Source organism: Notamacropus eugenii, chromosome 2 (assembly GCF_028372415.1).
Source record: "Notamacropus eugenii isolate mMacEug1 chromosome 2, mMacEug1.pri_v2, whole genome shotgun sequence".
Classification (NCBI taxonomy): domain Eukaryota; kingdom Metazoa; phylum Chordata; class Mammalia; order Diprotodontia; family Macropodidae; genus Notamacropus; species Notamacropus eugenii.
The window spans coordinates 24306252-24323828 of record NC_092873.1 but is presented as its reverse complement, the minus strand read 5'-3'; the positions used below and the strand labels follow the sequence as shown (position 1 = coordinate 24323828).

At 42.4% G+C, this 17577-nt stretch overlaps 2 protein-coding genes and 1 pseudogene across 2 annotated transcripts; all 3 read right to left on the bottom strand.

Annotated features, from left to right (window-relative positions):
* Nucleotides 1-3231: 3231 nt before the first annotated feature.
* LOC140522543 (mas-related G-protein coupled receptor member A6-like) lies at nt 3232-4185 on the bottom strand. Its single transcript, XM_072637950.1, has one exon. It carries the CDS (start codon nt 4183-4185, stop codon nt 3232-3234), a length of 954 nt encoding a protein of 317 aa, XP_072494051.1.
* Nucleotides 4186-5196: 1011 nt separating this feature from the next.
* Nucleotides 5197-7204, bottom strand: LOC140523430 (polyadenylate-binding protein 1 pseudogene; annotated as a pseudogene).
* A 7858-nt stretch (nt 7205-15062) lies between these two features.
* Nucleotides 15063-16025, bottom strand: LOC140522542 (mas-related G-protein coupled receptor member X1-like). Its single transcript, XM_072637949.1, has one exon. It carries the CDS (start codon nt 16023-16025, stop codon nt 15063-15065), a length of 963 nt encoding a protein of 320 aa, XP_072494050.1.
* Nucleotides 16026-17577: the final 1552 nt, after the last annotated feature.

Below are 17577 nucleotides of genomic sequence, written 5' to 3'. Positions count from 1 at the left end.
CACTTTCATTGTAAGATAGGTTTTCATACCAAAATGAGTGTGCATTTGATTCCTTCCTTTAGTGGAATGTGATGAGAGTAAACTTCATGTTTTTCTCTCACCTCCCCTCTTTATCCCTTCACTAATAAGTCTTTTGCTTGCCTCTTTTATGGGAGATAGTTTGCCCCATTCCATTTCTCCCTTTCTCCTCCCAATATATTTCTCTCTCACTGCTTGATTTTATTTTTTTAATATATGATCCCATCCTATTTTACTCACTCTGTGCTCTGTGTGTGCATGTGTGTGTGTGTAATCTCACCCAGTACCCAGATACTGAATAGTTTCAAGAGTTATAAATATTGTCTTTCCATGTAGGAATGTAAACAGTTCAACTTTTATAAGTCCCTTATGACTTTTCTTTGCTGTTCACCTCTTCATGCTTCTCTTCATTCTTGTGTTTGAAAGTCAAGTTTTCTTTTCAGGTCTGGTCTTTTCATCAAGAATGCTTGAAAGTCCTCTATTTCATTGAAAGACCAATTTTTCCCCTGAAGTATTATACTCAGTTTTGCTGGGTAGGTGATTCTTGGTTTTAGTCCTAGTTCCTTTGACTTCTGGAATATCCTATCCCATGCCCTTCGATCCCTTAATGTAGAAGCTGCTAGATCTTGTGTTATCCTGATTGTGTTTCCACAATACTTGAATTGTTTCTTTCTAGCTGCTTGCGATATTTTCTCCTTGACCTGGGAACTCTGGAATTTGGCCACGATGTTCCTAGGAGTTTCTCTTTTTGGATCTCTTTCAGGCGTTCTGTGGATTCCTTGAATACTTATTTTGCCCTCTGATTCTACAATCTCAGGGCAGTTTTCCTTGATAATTTCATGAAAGATGATGTCTAGGCTCTTTTTTTGATCATGGCTTTCAGGTAGGTCCATAACTTTAAATTGCCTCTCCTGGATCTATTTTCCAGGTCAGTTGTTTTTCCAGTGAGATATTTCACATTATCTTCCATTTTTTCATTCTTTTGGTTTTGTTTTGTGATTTCTTGGTTTCTCATAACGTCATTAGCCTCCATCTCTTCTATTCTAATTTTGAAGGAACTATTTTCTCCAGTGAGCTTTTGAACCTCTTCTTCCATTTGACTAATTTTCCTTTTGAAAGCATTCTTCTCCTCAGTGGCTTTTTGAACCTCTTTTGCCAATTGAGTTAGGCTAGTTTTCAAGGTGTTAATTTCTTCAATATTTTTTTGGGTCTCCTTTAGCGGGGTGTTTACTTTTTTTCATGCTTTGCTTGCATGTCACTCAATTCTCTTCGCAGTTTTTCCTTCACCTCTCTAACTTGATTCTCAAAACGCTTTTTGAGCTCTTTTGTGGCCTGAGCCCATTGAATATTTATTTTGGATGTTTGGGATACAGAATCCTTGACTTTTATGTCTTTCTCTGATGGTAAGCATTGTTCTTCCTCATCTGAAAGGATGGGAGGAGATATCTGTTCACCAAGAAAGTAACCTTCGAGGGTCTTATTGTTTTTTCCCATTTTCCTGGGCATTTTCCCAACCAGTTACTTGACTTTTGGGTCCCCTGTCAAGAGTAGGGTATATTCTGTGAAGCTGTAATATCTCAGTTCTTCCAAGGTGGCACAATCCAGGGTGACCTGGAAGGAGGTAGAGATTTTTGAGTCCAGAATCCTAGCAGTTACCTCTCCAAAATCACCTGCCCTCCAATTCCTCCAAGTCAGCACTGGGGGCTGATCTTCAGACAAGCTGGATGGGCAGGGCCGCCACTCAGTGCGAGACAAAAGCCAGCTCCCTCAGTGCCCCCAGGGGTTTTAAGATCCAACAATGTACGCGGGGTGATGTAGGGGCTGCCCCGAGAACTGCTGCCGCCTGCGCTGTGTGGCCTCTGGAATTTGGTATTCAATGCATAAGTGTTTTCGTGTGTATGTACGTGTATGTGTGTTTGTGATGTATCTGTGCTTTGTGTACATGTTGTGTGACATGTGTGGTATGTGTGACACATATATGTGTGAGATGATATGTCCCCTTTCCTTGCTTTGCTCTCTTTAGGGTAGGGCCTGTCATATAACACAGTTACAATACCAGCCCTCATCAGGAATTGGGTCATGCAAAAGCAAAGGGTGATTGAAATAGAGAGTCACAGAAGCATAGAAACATGGAGACTCAGAGAGATGGAGGCACAGACAGGAAACAAGAGAGGAAGCTGAGCCTCAGTATTGACCTTTGAGGGAGAGAAGTATTTTGCTGAACTGTGGGTGGGGGAGGAGAAAGGAGCACAAGCAGTGAATGGAAGGGACCTGGCTGAGCTGGAATCTCTACTTTTGGGGGGAATATGGGGAACAAGGCCTGAGGGGACCTAGTGGATCAAGCCTGACAGAAGAGGACAAGGTGTCTGACCCCTGACTCTATGCCTTTACTTAGAGATTCACAAGGAGAGAATGGGGAGACATAGGGCCTTAGAGGATATCCTTTCTCTTCCTCTTCTCTTCAGGACAGGGAAAGTAGTCATTTGGTGGAGTAGCCTTCCTTTGGGCTGGTGACACGTGAGGCCCTGGACCTGACTCTGTAGGTAAAGCAGCCTCCAGAAAGCTAAGGTGCTTCAAAGAGCACAGAGCATTGGGCCTGGAGTCAGGAAAGTCTGAGTTCTTATCCAGTCTCAGACAGTTACTTGCTTTGTGACTCTGGTCTAGTCACTAAACCTCTGCCTACCTCAGTTTCCTCAGGTGTACAATGGGGGTCATGTGAGCACCTACCTCCCAGGTGTATTGAGCAGGTTAAATGAGATATTTGTAATGCGCTTGCTACAGTGTCTGATACAGTCTTATTGTTCAGTTATGTGATTCTTTGTTACCCCCATCTAGGGTTTTCTTGACAAATATCTTGGAGTGGTTGGCTATTTCTTTTGTTGGCTGATTGTGCAGATAAGGAAATGGAAGCAAATGGTTAAGACTTGCCCAGGGTCATACATTTGGTAAGTGTGTCAGGTCAGATCTGACCACAGTTCCCATTCCAGGCCCTCCAGCTCTATCCCCTGCACTGCCCAACTGCCTAACATAGAGCAGGTACCTCATACATATTTACTCATCACTTAGCGTTCAAACCCTGGGCACCAACACTAGGGATGGAAGGGAAATCCTGGTGTTCCTCTAGGGAGGTGGGAAGAGGCTGCAGCTGGGCCTGGGGCAGGGGCTCATTTCATGGGCTCTTGAGTCATCTTGTTCTTAGCCTCAGAATGACGTCTATGGGGCACTGATGTGTGGGGTGTCCCTTGTCTCTCCTTCCACCTCCTGCTCATCCCCCAGCGCCCTCTGGAGTATCATCCTAAGGGGCTCCCTCCTTCTTTTATGCCTTTGGCTCCCCAGAAAGAAGTAAATGAAAGGGTTCACACTGCTCTTCACACTGGCTAGTGGTTGACGGAACCAATAAGGCATGAAAAGTATATCGAAGGGATGTATGTAATATCCCATCTGCAGGGGCAAGCCACAGAGCAGGAACACGAGGACCGTGAGCAGGACCAGAAGGTAGAGCCGGGGGGGCTGATGGCGCTGGGAGCAGCACTGGACCCTCATGAGCAGAGTCAGGCTGGAAACACACAACACAGAAGTGAGGAGGATGAACCACACGAGTTCGATGATGAACGAGTCGAGACAGAAATGGTGAGTGTACTTATAAAAACAACTGACAATATATGCTACCTCAAGCAGGTTGGTGAGAGCCCAGACGAGAGTGCACACAGCAGCAGACGTGCGCTTGGGAAGGTGACATCTGTACCAGATGGGGAAGAGCACAGAGAGACAGCGCTCGGTGCTGATCGTAGCCAGGAGGCTCAGGCTCATGGTGTAGGCCATGTTTCTGACGTGCCTCACTGTGTTATACATGAAAGAATTATACAAATAGGTAACAAATTCAGCTACAGCCATCAGAAAGGAGCAGCAAAGGAAAAGGATGTTGGCCCCAGCCAGGTTGAGGATGTAGATGGGGAACTGGTTCCTCTGGATGCGGAAGCCCAGGAGCCACAGGACAGCTCTGTTCCCCACCATCCCAACTGGGGCAATGAGCATAGTGAGGATCTGCATCCAGTCATCTAAATAAAAATGTGCAGGTTCCACAAGTACTGAACTTTCATTTGCACTTCTTTCCTGTGTGTTGTCATGAACATATTCCTGCTGGCCAGATGAGGGAGACACAGTCATGGTGGTTGGCCCCAGCCCCGCCCCACGAAGCCCAGCTCCTCTCAGACGTGGTGGAGACATAAAGGCACAGAAGGGCATCAGAAATTTTACCTGAGATTTCATCCCATCTCTACCTTCAAGTGTTAGAGGCTCTTCTTTCCCACTCCCTCTCTCTGGGGGCAACTAGGTGGTGTCACAATGCCTAGAGGCATTGGTTTACAGGTAGAAATAAGTTACAGTCTAGTCTCAAATACTAGTGAGGGAAAAAATTATTTCACTTCTATTAATAACCAATATTCAGTTAGGATTAAGATTTTTTCCTTCTGTTTCTTCATTCAGAAACCCATCCCCTGTTGATGATTCAGTCAGTCTCTGAAGTACATTGTTGATGGATGGGATTGTCCACATTCTCCAGGTATGTGCTTTTCCATCATGGGTGGGACCCTACCCAACTAGAAGGTCTCACAAAAATATTCTTATGTATCTCTTTTTCTCTCATTTGTTTTTCTCTTAAAACCCAGCCTTACCCTCAAATCACTCTGGTTCTCCTTATTGGCCAATAATAAGTTCCCGGTCAAGCCCATCTTGGTCATTGTTTGGGCCCTGATTGGCTCAGAAGGAAAATAAATAGCAATGGTTTCTGTTTTTTTTTCCCCCATTCTTTAAGGAATTTTTATTAAAGCAAGAATTTTATAATCCAAATTACATTTCCTTACTCAGTTATCAATTCTGTTATCTAAAATGGTAGTGATATTCCGAGCTTTTCCACTGCAAAGAATTCCAAAATTAAAGAAAAGAATGGTTTAAATTTTTGAATTGTGCTCCTAATTCTTTCCCCCCCGGGTCTGTAAAGCATTAATTTGTTTTTATGTATTTTACTATATTTTGGGGTTTTTTGTTTTTTTCTTGTTTTTTGTTTTTAAATCACTAAGTAATCTCGGACTAGCATTAAGTTTGCTGGACCTGGCATTTGCTCGGTACATAACGTTCAAAGTTTCTTTTCCCTTTTTTATTTATTTTATATTTTGCAATGTCTTTTCATAATATTTAAGTTTTTCAATGTTTAGATATTTTTCTTTGGTGAAGCAGAGGTTCCATTTCGTGATCTCTGATCTTTTCTTCTAAACAGTTGGAACACCAGTGGCACAGTTAACTGCTTTCTGGGTAGCTGCTTTAGCTTGGTGAGCTTGCAGTATGGCTACAGCTTCATCAGCCTTAGAGCAAAGAGACTCAGGAGACTCAAGCATATGAAGAAGCTCAGAGTTGTCAATTTCTAGCAACATGCCAGTGATTTTCCCAGCCAGGGTAGGATGCATGGCCTGAATGAGTGGAAACAGCCTTTCACCCAACATCTGCTTTTCCTCTTGAGGAGGGGCGGATGCCGACATGGAAGCAGTTAAAGGTTCCTGACCTTGCACATGAACAGCGACTGCTGCATGGTAACCTGTGGTTGTGTGTTAAGATGCTGTTGAGGATTTCGAACACCTGCAGCACACTTATACTGTGGAACTCTGTGGACAGCAGGAGTAGCTGCAGCAGCAGCTGCTGCAGGATGTAGACCCATTGTCTGAGTTGATGTATTGGCAACATGCTGTGTTGACGTGACTCGTGGAACCTGTGAAGAAGCTGGTCTCATTGTACTAAATGGTGGCCTAGGAGCTGCTAGGCACATAGCACCAGGCATGTTCTGGAATGGATGAGGTCTGGCACCCTGAGCAGTCCAGCGAGGACTTGGTCTGAGTTGAGCAATTCGGCTAGGAGGATAACATGCAGCACGGTTCTGAGTGTGAGGAATAGCTGCCATGAAGTAACCTGAAGGAAGCTGATAGGAGTTGATCACAGGGTTGGGCACAGGTCTGACACTTGCCATTCTCTGCATATACTGGTTTGTGAGGTGAGCCTGCCGCTCCTCTTTGCGCTGGGGTAAAGCTACATACAATGCCTTAGTGGCAACAATCCTGCCATTCATTTCTATGATTGCTTTGGTGGCTTCCTCTGGCGAAGAGAAGCATAGAAACCCAAACCCTTTGCTTCTGCCACCTGCCATCATCACGTTTGCACTAGTGATTGTACCAAATGGTGAGAACTCCTTTCACAGATGTTCGTCATCAATACCATCATCAAGATTTTTCACATACAGGTTAACACCCTGGTATCTGGTGATCCTATCCTGCTTCAGTTGTTCAAATGTGCACTTGAGTTCCATCTGTCTTTCCAATTTTTTCTGAGCTCGGCCAACATAAATTTGTTTTCCATTCAGTTCTTTTCCATTCATCTCATCTACAGCTTTTTGTGCATCTTCATGTCTTTCAAAGCTGACAAAGCCAAAACCTTTGGATTTTCCACTTTCATCAGTCATTACTTTTACACTTAAAGCAGGTCCAAACTTGCCAAAGAGCTCCTTAAGTCTCTGATCATCCATGTCTTCACCAAAATTTTTGACGTAAACATTGGTGAACTCTTTTTTTCTAGCTCCAAGTTCTGCTTCTCTCTCTTTACGGGATTTAAATGGACCAACAAAGACTTTTCGATCATTAAGAAGAATTCCATTCATTTTTTCAATAGCTCTTTCAGCAGCTTCTTTTGTCTCAAAATGTACAAATCCATAGCCCTGTGACCCATTTTCATCACACACCACCTTACAAGAAAGGATGTTTCCAAAAGCAGAAAATGTATCATGCAATGCTTTATTATCAATGGATTCATCCAAATTTTTGATGAATATATTGCCCACACCACTTTTACGTAGTGATGGATCACGTTGAGACCACATGATACGCGCTGGCTTGCTCTTAATGACATCAAAATTCATTGTGTCTAATGCCCGTTCAGCGTCCACTGGCTGCTGGAAGTTGACATAGGTGTAGTCCAGGGAGCGGTGGGTGATCATGTCCCTGCAGACTCCGACGGAGAGGATGGGCCCGGCGGGGCTGAACTTCTCGTAGGGCAGCGCCTGGGTCACATCGGGGTGCAGATTCCCCACGTAGGGCGAGGCCATAGGGTAGCTGGGGGCGCTGGGGTTCATGTCGGGGGGAGAGGTAGGGGAGTGTGGGGAGCCGGAGTCTGGAGCTGAGGGTCTGGGAGGGAGGGGAGAGAGGCCAAGAGCAAAGGGAGAAAAATCAACCTGAATCGAAAACTACTCAACGGCCGCGGAACGGATACGATCCGCCCCCGGCTGCAGTGATGCTTGCTCAGGGGCTGGCTCGGGAGGTGTCTGTGGTCCTGGCGGCGGCTTGTCTCTTTGTTGCCTCTCGGAGCTGCTGCGGGGCCGCGGGAGGCAGGTCGGTCCCGGCTGCTTCAACGGGTTATTTTATAAAAAAGGAAAAAAATAAAAGTCCCCGGCGAGGAAGACGTGGATTTTTTAATGATTTTTTGTGGGTTTTTTAAAAGACTTTTTTTTGTATTTTTGAAATAATAAATGTGTGTTCCGAGCCCGGAGCACACATTCCACACTCACAGCACTAACCGCTGGGGAGAAGGGCAATTGTTTCTGTTTTGACCTGGGAACCCTGAGGGTCTTCCTATTTCAGATTTATTTTTTTTAAAAGAGGCCATTCTTTGTCTTATTTCTTATTAAACCTTAATCTACCGGCTATTGCCTGAGTCAGACTAAGACCTGCCAAAGTTTAAAATGGCCAAGATCCCCCACTGCATTCTGGGCCATCTCCAGTTTTTCTGGTCCATATCTGGCCACTGGACCTAGATGGCTCTGGAGGAGAATGTGAGGTTGGTGACCTCGCACATCCCTCCTTCACTTAAATTCAATTCACTTGCATGTCATGGCAGCATCTCCCAGATGTCATAATCCTTTTTGAGAATGAGGGACAAAGAGCATCAGCTTCTATCAGTTATTCTTATCCCACTGTTTATTCATTGTTTATTGAGTGGCTTTCAGTCCACCTCCTTGTCCAATCACTCATTGATTGTTAGCCACTCAGAGTTCATTTCTACCCTCAGGCATACCCCCATTTCCAAAGACTTTTGCAGCATTCGATGCTCTTCTAGGGACATCTTTGACTTGCAGGGAGCCACTGACCTTAGTCTCTTATTTGCCAGCTACAGTTAATAAATCCATTATCAATTATCCAGAAATTATATTTCTTGGACTTTTCATTAGTCACATTAGATGTGTGACCCTAGACAAGTCACCTAACTTCTGTGTCCCTTATGTTGCTCAAGTGTAAAATGTGGCCAGTAATAACATCAACCTCACAGGGATCTTCGGAGGATCAAATGAGACAATATTTGTAAAGTGTTCTAAGACTGTGCCTGGCACAAAGCAGGCCCTTATAAAAAGCTTGCTCCATTTTCCCCTTTCCCCCTTTCTCCTGTCATGATGTGACAGCGAAGTACAGAAAGGAGTCTTCTGGAGAAGACTGGTGGTACACCATCTCTGCTTTCCTCTCTGATCACAGTCGAAGTCACCCTTCCTTTTCTTCTCTCTCCTGTTCTTTCTTTAGTACGTGGGGTTTGGCTTCCTTCTGCCACCTCTGTGGACAGGCCTAAGGGCAGACTGAACCACTCGGTTCAATGCAACATACTTTTATTTATTCATTTAATGGGTACATTTATTTCTTCATTTCTTCTTTCATTAATTCCTAAATTCATTCTTATATTTATTTATATTTTAAAGCTTCTGTCAGTAACCTGTCCTTTTACATAGTTTTTATTATTGTATATACTGTCTCCCACACAGTAATTTTTTTAAATCAAAAATAAAGAAAGAAGAGAAAACATTTTTAAGCACAACTGACCATCATATGAATTAAATCTCATAGTATACTACACACTATTCCACATCCGTAGTCACTCATCTCTGGAAAGGAGAGAAGGAAACACAAGAATCTTTTAATTAACTTTCTGTGCCAGATGGTAACAAACACATCAATACTGATTCTTTGAACATTCTGGACCCAGAATAATTTTCACTCCTAGGACAATAAAACTGTCCCCGCTCTGAAGTAGGTGATATTGTACTGAGAGTGAGTAGAGTGGAGGAGGATACAACACTAGCTGGCCACCTCATGCCAAACCAGATAAGTGAGCAGCTTAGGACATGACTAACTTCAGGAGAAAATAAAGGAGATGTAGGTTCCCCCTGAACCAGTACCTGGACCTGGAGGAAGAGAAACAAGAACTTTCATACCCTCCAGCTGTAGGGTCCTCTGAAGAACTCCAAACAAAATTCTCCTTCCCTCCTGGGGTATATGAAAAAAGTGTTTGAAAGTTGGAGGCAGCTCCTGCCTCCAAGGGAAGAAGAAAACATCAGAACACAGCAGCAGAAATATCTGCAACCTCCTGTTTTCCTAACTGACCAATTTTCTAGCTGCACACATTGAAAGGAACAATATAAATGTATAAAGAAAGGAATAAATTCACAGAGAAATCTTGAGTAGATTGAAGGAAGACAAAGAATTATAAGGAAAGACCCTAGATGGTGAACTTCTCTTTTTCCTCTCCGATTTCCTGATGGCTCCTGTGCCTGGTCCTACAGTTGATGCTGTGCCTGTCCTCAGGAACATTTTGTCCAGCCACTCGGGGATGGAGTGATGGGACATTATCATCACCAATTACGCAGAAATTATGTTTCTTGGACGTTTCATTAGTCACATTAGATGTGTGACCCTAGACAAGTCACTTAACTTCTATCTCACTTATGTTGCTCAAGTGTAAAATGAGGCCAATAATAGAACCAACCTCACAGGAATCTTCAGGGGATCAAATGAGACAATGGTAAAGTGTTTTAAGACTGTGCCTGGCACATAGTAGGCCCTTAAAAAAAGCTTTGTTACCTTATGTTACCCTCCCTCTTCTCTAAATTACATAAGTGTAGGAAAAATCATTTCTATGTGCTTTCAGCACCAAGACTGTGGATTTCCCAAAAACTAGCTTCGAGATGAACTCCCTAAACCTTCAAGTTCAGATGAAGGTTCCAAAATGTTGTTTTGTAAGGGGTGCTGACCGCCACACCATCTGGGACACCACACTGACGGACATCAGGTAAACTGAGTCCGGAGCAGGGAAGGGTGAACAAGATGGCGCTGGAAGTGACAGCCACACCCCTGGTTTGTTGTTATCACTATAGTTCCAGCTTGTGTTCATTTCTATAGTTTCGGGTTTGTTTAGGTGTGTTACCATGGTTCACTGGGCTGGCTGGCAGAGACTATATAATCAGAGTGCTTGCTTGAATAAATCGGAGTTGCTTCACTGACCCGCTCTCCTGCCTCATTCTCTTACTCGTGAGCTCCATAGGAGGACGAGCAGCCTGCTGGCCAGGCATAAGACTTGCTCCTCTCGGTAAGCTATGCCGTAACCATAGCAACTTGGCGCCCACCAATGTGGGGCCACTAGCATTGTTTCTCTGATAATGGTCTGTATACTAGGAAATCAATGAAATTACTGTTGGATTGGTGTGGTGCATTATGTCCAGTCCACTGGTCTTTCCCATTATCCTTGAGTCATGGTTCCTACAATTTATGGAAAAAATATCCCCTGTAGGCCACCTGGTTCATTACCTCCCTTTCTAGCTCTCACAGAACTTTTCTGAAAGTGAAGTTGGGTATTCTTCTGTTGGTTCAGCTCTCCATAGGCAACCAAGGGCCTCAGATTTCCCCATACTTCAGATGAGTATTGGTATGAGGATTAGATTTGCACGAGTCCTGCATTTCAAGGTTCTAATAGTGAAAAAAATACACACTTATGAAGACACACATACACACATGTACACACAATACATTTATTCATTCAAAGCCACACACAATATGCATATATACACATATAGCAATACACACATAAGCATATCATATAATATTCATATTTACATCCACTTACATAATATGTATATTTCAGTTCATGCCAGGCACTCTTATCAAAAGGTTCATGAAGAGTTTTTGAATGTTCTGTGAACTTGGAAGGAGGGAAATTAGTTTTATCTTCACTAACCTTTAAATGAATTTCCTTCAGTCATGAAAAAATTATTATAAAGAGGAGGAGCCATGGGCATCTTTAGTATACAGAAAATATTCATAACCCAAAGATATACATGCATATTCATGTGAAAGTATGTTTATGTATATATATGCACATATAGCTATGATAATATCATTTATATACATGCTGCACATATGTGTACATATATATATATTACTGAATATGTGCACTCATCTACATATGTACTTCTCTCTATAACAATTTCTTTTGCAGGCAAGCAGAGATAATGATACTCAGTCAGTCATCACCAACAGCACAAACTGACACTGGTCCTCTCTTTAGGGTCCCAGGTCTTGTCCTTTCCTTTCCTTTCCTTCTTTCACAACACCATCTTTAGGCAGGAATCTCTAGTGACACTGAGACAGGGTGCCTGTTGCCAGTCTTTTGAGTGTAAGAAATAATTATGTTGGTCTCCTCCTCAATAATGAATTTGGTATGATTGCGTGGTGTTAGTGATTATAAGCTCTGCATATTAGGGTCCAGAGCTGTGAGCTGCAGAGGGTAAGTGCAGTTGCTTAATCATAGAAAGTTCACTAGAGGCCCTACACACTTGCTCATAAAAGTGATTAAGTTCTTTAAATGTTTAATTTAAAATTTAAGCATTATGCTTGAATTTGACGGGTAATTCAAAATGGAAAAGAGCAGAATGAATTGAAAATCGGAAATCAACAAAATGTTGTTTTCAAGTAATACATTTAAAAATGGGAGATACACAGAATTAAAATGCAGGTTTGGCATAGAATTTATTCTGCTTCACCTGGTGCAAAAAAGGCAGGGGTAGCAATAATGATCTCATACAAGGTTAATAAGGTTACTTAAGCTCTAATTAAAAGAGATTACAGGGTAATTATATTTTGATAAAAGATACTAACAACCATGAAGTAATAACAACACTGAACTTATATGCATCAAATACAACGCATCTACATTTTTAAAAGAAAATTTGAGAGGAAGAAGTTGTATTATAATAGTAGGTAACTGTAATTTTCACCTTTCAGTACTTGATAAATTTCACCAAAAATAAATGAGAAAGTAGTTAACAAAATTTTAGATAAGTTAGATATGATAGCTATCTGGAGAGAAGTAAATGGAAATGGAAAGAAATACACCTTTTCTCCCTAGTAGTTTATGATAATGTTCCATATGTTAGGATATGAAATGACTGTCCATATGTTAGGATATGAAATTTTATATTTGAAAACAGAAAACAGGAGTATTAAAAGTATCCTTTTCAGATCACAACTCAATAAGAATAATATTTAATAAGGGACCACAGAAACCTAGGTTAAAAACTAGTTAGAGATTAAACAAGCTAGTGTTAAAGATTGAACGGGTTAAAGGACAAATCATAGAAACAATTAAAAACTCATTAAAGAAATTGTCAATAATGAGACAACATACCAGAACCTATAGCATAGAGGAAAACTAAGAATCGAGGAAAATTTATGTCTAAGTACTTCCATCAAAGAAATAGAGAAATAGCAGACCCTGGACCTCACTCTCCAGGTAATGTAGCCTCCAGCAAGCAAGGGAGCTCCAAAAAGAACAGAGCATTGGGCCTGGAGTCAGGAAGATCTGAGTTCAAATCCTCAGATGCTTGCTTTGGGACTCTGGAATGCAATTAAGTATGCAATGAAAAGAACTAGAAAAAGAGAACAAATTAAAAATCCCCAATCAAACACTAAATTTGAAATCCTAAAAACTAAAGATGAGATGAATAAAATTGGTTAGAAAAATCAATCGAATTAAGAAATAAACCAGTGGTTGATTTGAAAAAAAAATGATAGAAATGAGGAATTGGTTAATTTAATTTAAGAACAGAGAGGTAAATCAAATCACTAGTATTAGAAATGAATAGTATGAATCTACTACTAATGAAGGTGAAATTAAATTGAGGATAAAGAGTTATTTTACACAATTACATGCCAGGAAATTCAACACTTTAAGGGAAATTCAAGAATATTGACCAAAATAGAAATTGCCTAAATTAGCAGAAGAGGAAATAGAATATTTAAATAGACCTATTTTAGAAAAAAAATTGAAGAGACCAAAAATGAGATTCCTAAGAAAAAAGTTCCAGTACTAGTTGGATTTACAAGTGAATGCTATCAAACATTTGAAGATCAACTAAGTCAAATATATAAAATTGGAATAATAGTCAAGGAAGGAGCCTATGAAAGTGCTTTAATGAAACAAATGTGATACTGATACATAAACCATAAAGAATGAAAACAGAGGAAGAAAATTATAGATCTAGATAAGGTTATAGCTAAAAGATTAAAACAATATACTACAAAGATTATGACCAAGTGGGATTTATAGCAGGAATATTGGGATAGTTTAAAATAAGGAAAATTATAAACATAATTGATCAAAGAAGTAGCAAAAATTTTTAACAGTCAGACATTTACACCAATCTGTGTGGGGACCAGAAAAAATACAGTACCTGAAACCCCTGAGGAAAGAGCAATGCCATTGTCAGTGGAGGAATCATATGGAAGCTGAATGGTCTCTCATAGTCTGGATAGGAGGTTGTTGCTCCATGCATGTGTATGTGTGTGCGTGTGTTACGTGGCATGTATATGCAATGAGTAGGTGTTTTGTGTGACATATATACATGGTGTGTGTGTTATGTATATTGTGATATGTATTCCCTTCCCCAACTCTGGTCTCATTAGGGTGTACCCTATCCTGTAACACCACTGCAATATCCATCCCCATCAGGTACTGGGTCATGCAGAGTGAAAGAAAGAACAGAATAGAGAGAGTCACAGAAACATAGAAAAACAGAGACTCAGAGAGATGGTGCCCTGGAGTAACAGACTGGAAACAAGAGGGGAAGCTGAGCCTCAGCTTTAATCTTTAGAGACGGAGAAGTATTTGACTGAACAACGATGATGGGAGTTGGGGGGGGGGGGAAGGAGCACAAGCAGGGAATGGAGGGGACTTGGCTGAGCTGGAATCTTCCCTTGTTAGGGAGAGGAGGGGGAATGAGATCTGAGGGGACCTTGTGGATCAAGTCTGAGAGAAGGCAAGGTGGGGGAGCATGGCTCACAGAACCCTGAGGAGTCTGACCCCTGACTCTGCCTTCATTCACAGATTCACAGGGAGAGGACAGGGGGGCGTGGGGCCTTAGTGGATGTCTTTCCTCTTCCTCTCCTCCTCAGGACAGGGACAGTGGCCATTTGGTGGAGTAGCCTTCCTCTGGGGTGGTGACACATGAAACCCTGGGCCTGACTCTGCAGGTAGAGTAGCCTACAGAAAGCTAGGGGTTTCCAAAGTGCAGAGAGCATTGGGCCAGAAATCAGGAAGATCTGAGTTAAAATCCAGTTTCAGATACTTGCTTGATTTGGGACCCTGGTTTAATCACTGAACCTCTGCCTTCCTCAGCTTCCTCAAGTGTAAAACAGGAGTCATAGGAGCATGTACCTCTCAGGTATATTGAGAGGGTTAAAAGAGATATTTGTAAAGCATTTAGTACAGTACCTGAAATAGTGTTGCTGTTCAGTCATGTGATTCTTTGTTACCCCCATCTGAGGTTTCTTGGCAAAGATGCTGGACTGGTTTACGTTTCTTTTGCTAGCTCATTTTACAGATAAGGAAACTGAGGCAAAGTTTAGTGACTTGCAAAGGGTCATACTGTTGCTAAGTGTCTCAGGCTAGACCCGACCACAGTTCCCATTCCAGGCTGTGCAGCTTGATCCCCTGCATGGCCCATCTGCCTAACATAGAGCAGGCGCCTTATAAGTGGTTCTTCTTCGCTTAGAGTTCAAACATTGGGCACCAACATAAGGGATGAAAGGGGAATCCTGGTTTCCCCCACCAGGGAGGTGGGAAGAGGCTGCAGCTGGGTCTGGTACAGGGGCTCATGTCAAGGGCTCTGGAGTCTGAGCATCTTGTTCTTAGCCTCAGAAGGCTGTCTCTGATGTGTTGGTGTGAGCGGTGCCCCTTGTCCCACCTCCCACCTCTTCATCCCCCAAGGCCCTCTGGAGGATCACCCTGAGGGGCTCCCTCCTTTGACATCTTTGGTTGCCCAGGAAGAAGTAAATGATGGGGTTTGCACTGCTGTTCACACAGGCCAATGACAGACCGAGCCAATGTGGCAGGAATTGTGAGTCTGTCCGAGATTTTATGAAATTACAGATCCCTGCGGGCAGGCCACAGAGCAGGAACACGAGGACCGTGAGCAGGACCAGGAGGTAGAGCCTGGGGGGCTGCCGGCGCTGGGAGCTGCACTGGACCCTCAGAAGCAGAGTCAGACTGGACGCACACAATATGCAGGTGAGGATGATGAACCACACAAACGGGAAGATGATGATGATATTGCCACAGAAATCGTAAGGAGACCTGTGCCAACAAAGTATGTGACTTAATGCAATGTACAGGAATGCCAGAGCCCAGATGACAGTGCACAGGGTGGCAGACGTGTGCTTGGGGCGGTGATATCGGTACCAGATGGGGAAGAGCACGGAGAGGCAGCGCTCGGTGCTGATCACAGCTACAAGGCTCAGGCTAAAAACGAAGAACATGAAATGGAGGGAAAACCCTATTCTGGCTATTTGCAGAGGAAGAAAAAATCTCAAAAGTTCACGCATGTAGATCAGAAAGGAGAAAAAGAGGAAGAGGGCATCGGCCCCGGCTAGGTTGAGGATGTACACGGAGAAGGGGTTCCTCTGGATGCGAAAGCTCAGGAGCCACACGACGATACTGTTCCCCACCAGCCCAAGTATGACAATGATCACAGTGAGGATCTCCATCCAGAAATCCAAGGAAAATCTTGGCTCCAGAAGAACTACACTCTTATTTACACTTCTCTCTGTTGCATTGTCATGAGTATATTCCAGCTGTCCAGGTGTGGGAGACACAGCCATGGTGGTTGATGCGAGCCCGATGAAGCCCCTCTCAGAGGACCTGGGGACACAAAGACACGGAAGGGCATCAGGGACTTTTCTGGAGATTTGCTCTCATCTTTACATTGAAGAGTTAGAGCCTCCTCTTCCCCACTCCCTCTCTCTAGGGTACAGCTAGGTGGGGCCACAGTGACCAGAGTGCTCGGCCTAGAGAAAGAAGTGGGTTTAAATCTAGTTTCAGACACTTAGTAATGAGAGATATAGTTATTTCTCTTATATTAGTAACCAATTACTTAATTAAGATTAAGATTAACCCTTCTTATATACTCATTAATAAACCGTAGCTTTGTCGGGTGTTCAGTCTCTGAAGGACGTTGGTGATGGCGAGGATGGTCAAATTCTCCACTACCTGCTTTTTGACCATGGATGGGAGGCCACACTAGAAGATCTTACAAACAGAATCTAATACACGTGTTATTTTTTACCCCACCATTGTTCATTGTTTATTGACTGGGGAGAGATGAATGCCTTTGTCCAGATACCAGGAGGCAACTGAACCTCATCCTGCCCTCAGCAGGGGTAGCTAAAGTCTTTCTGCCCATCTCTGTGTCCACCCCCTCACTGATTGTTAACTAATTAGAATTGATTTCTACCCTCTGCCGCACCTCCTTTCCCAAAGACTTTTGAAACATTCGAAGCTCTTCAGGGGGACAACAACTTCAATCTCTTACTTGCTAGCCATGGTTAATAAACTGATTATTATTTATCCATAAATTATATTTCTCCAAGTCTTCATTAGTCACATTAGCTGTGTGACCCTGGACAAATCGCTTAACATCTATCTCCCTCAGGTTCCTCAACTGGAAGATGAGGTCAATAATGGCACCAAGTTCACAGGGTTCTCCAGAGGATCAAATGAGATAATATATGGAGTGTTTAAGACTGTGCCTGACAAGAGTAGTTGTTTTAAAAACTCATTTCCTTATACCCCTTTCTCTTGTCATGATGTGACAGTGAAGTATAGAAATGAGCCTTCTGGAGAAGATTGGGATACATTCATTTCTCCTTTCTTCTTTGACCACACTCCAACTCACCCTTCATTTTCCTCTCTTCTGCTCTCTCTTTAGTACATGGCGATCTGGCTTCTTTCTACAACCTATGCGGACAGGCCTAAAGGTGGGTTGAACCACATGATTCAATGCAACACATATTTGTTTCTTCATTCAATGTATGTATGCATACATTTACCCGTAAATTTATTATTTTTTTAAATCATAAATTCAATCATCCACTTATTTATTTATATTTAAAAATTTCTACCAATAATTTTTCTTTTTACATAATTTTTATCATTCTATCTACTTGTCCCCTACACAAAATCAAATTTTTAAAATAAAAAGATAAAAAAAGAGAAAAAGTATTTCAGAACAACTAACCATCATATGAACTAAATCCAACAGTGTATCAGACAATGTTTTACATCCTTAGTCCCTCACTGGTGAAAAGGAGGGAAGGGAGTGCAATTATCTCTTTATTGGTTTTCTATACCAAACTACAATAAACTCTTGCTCAA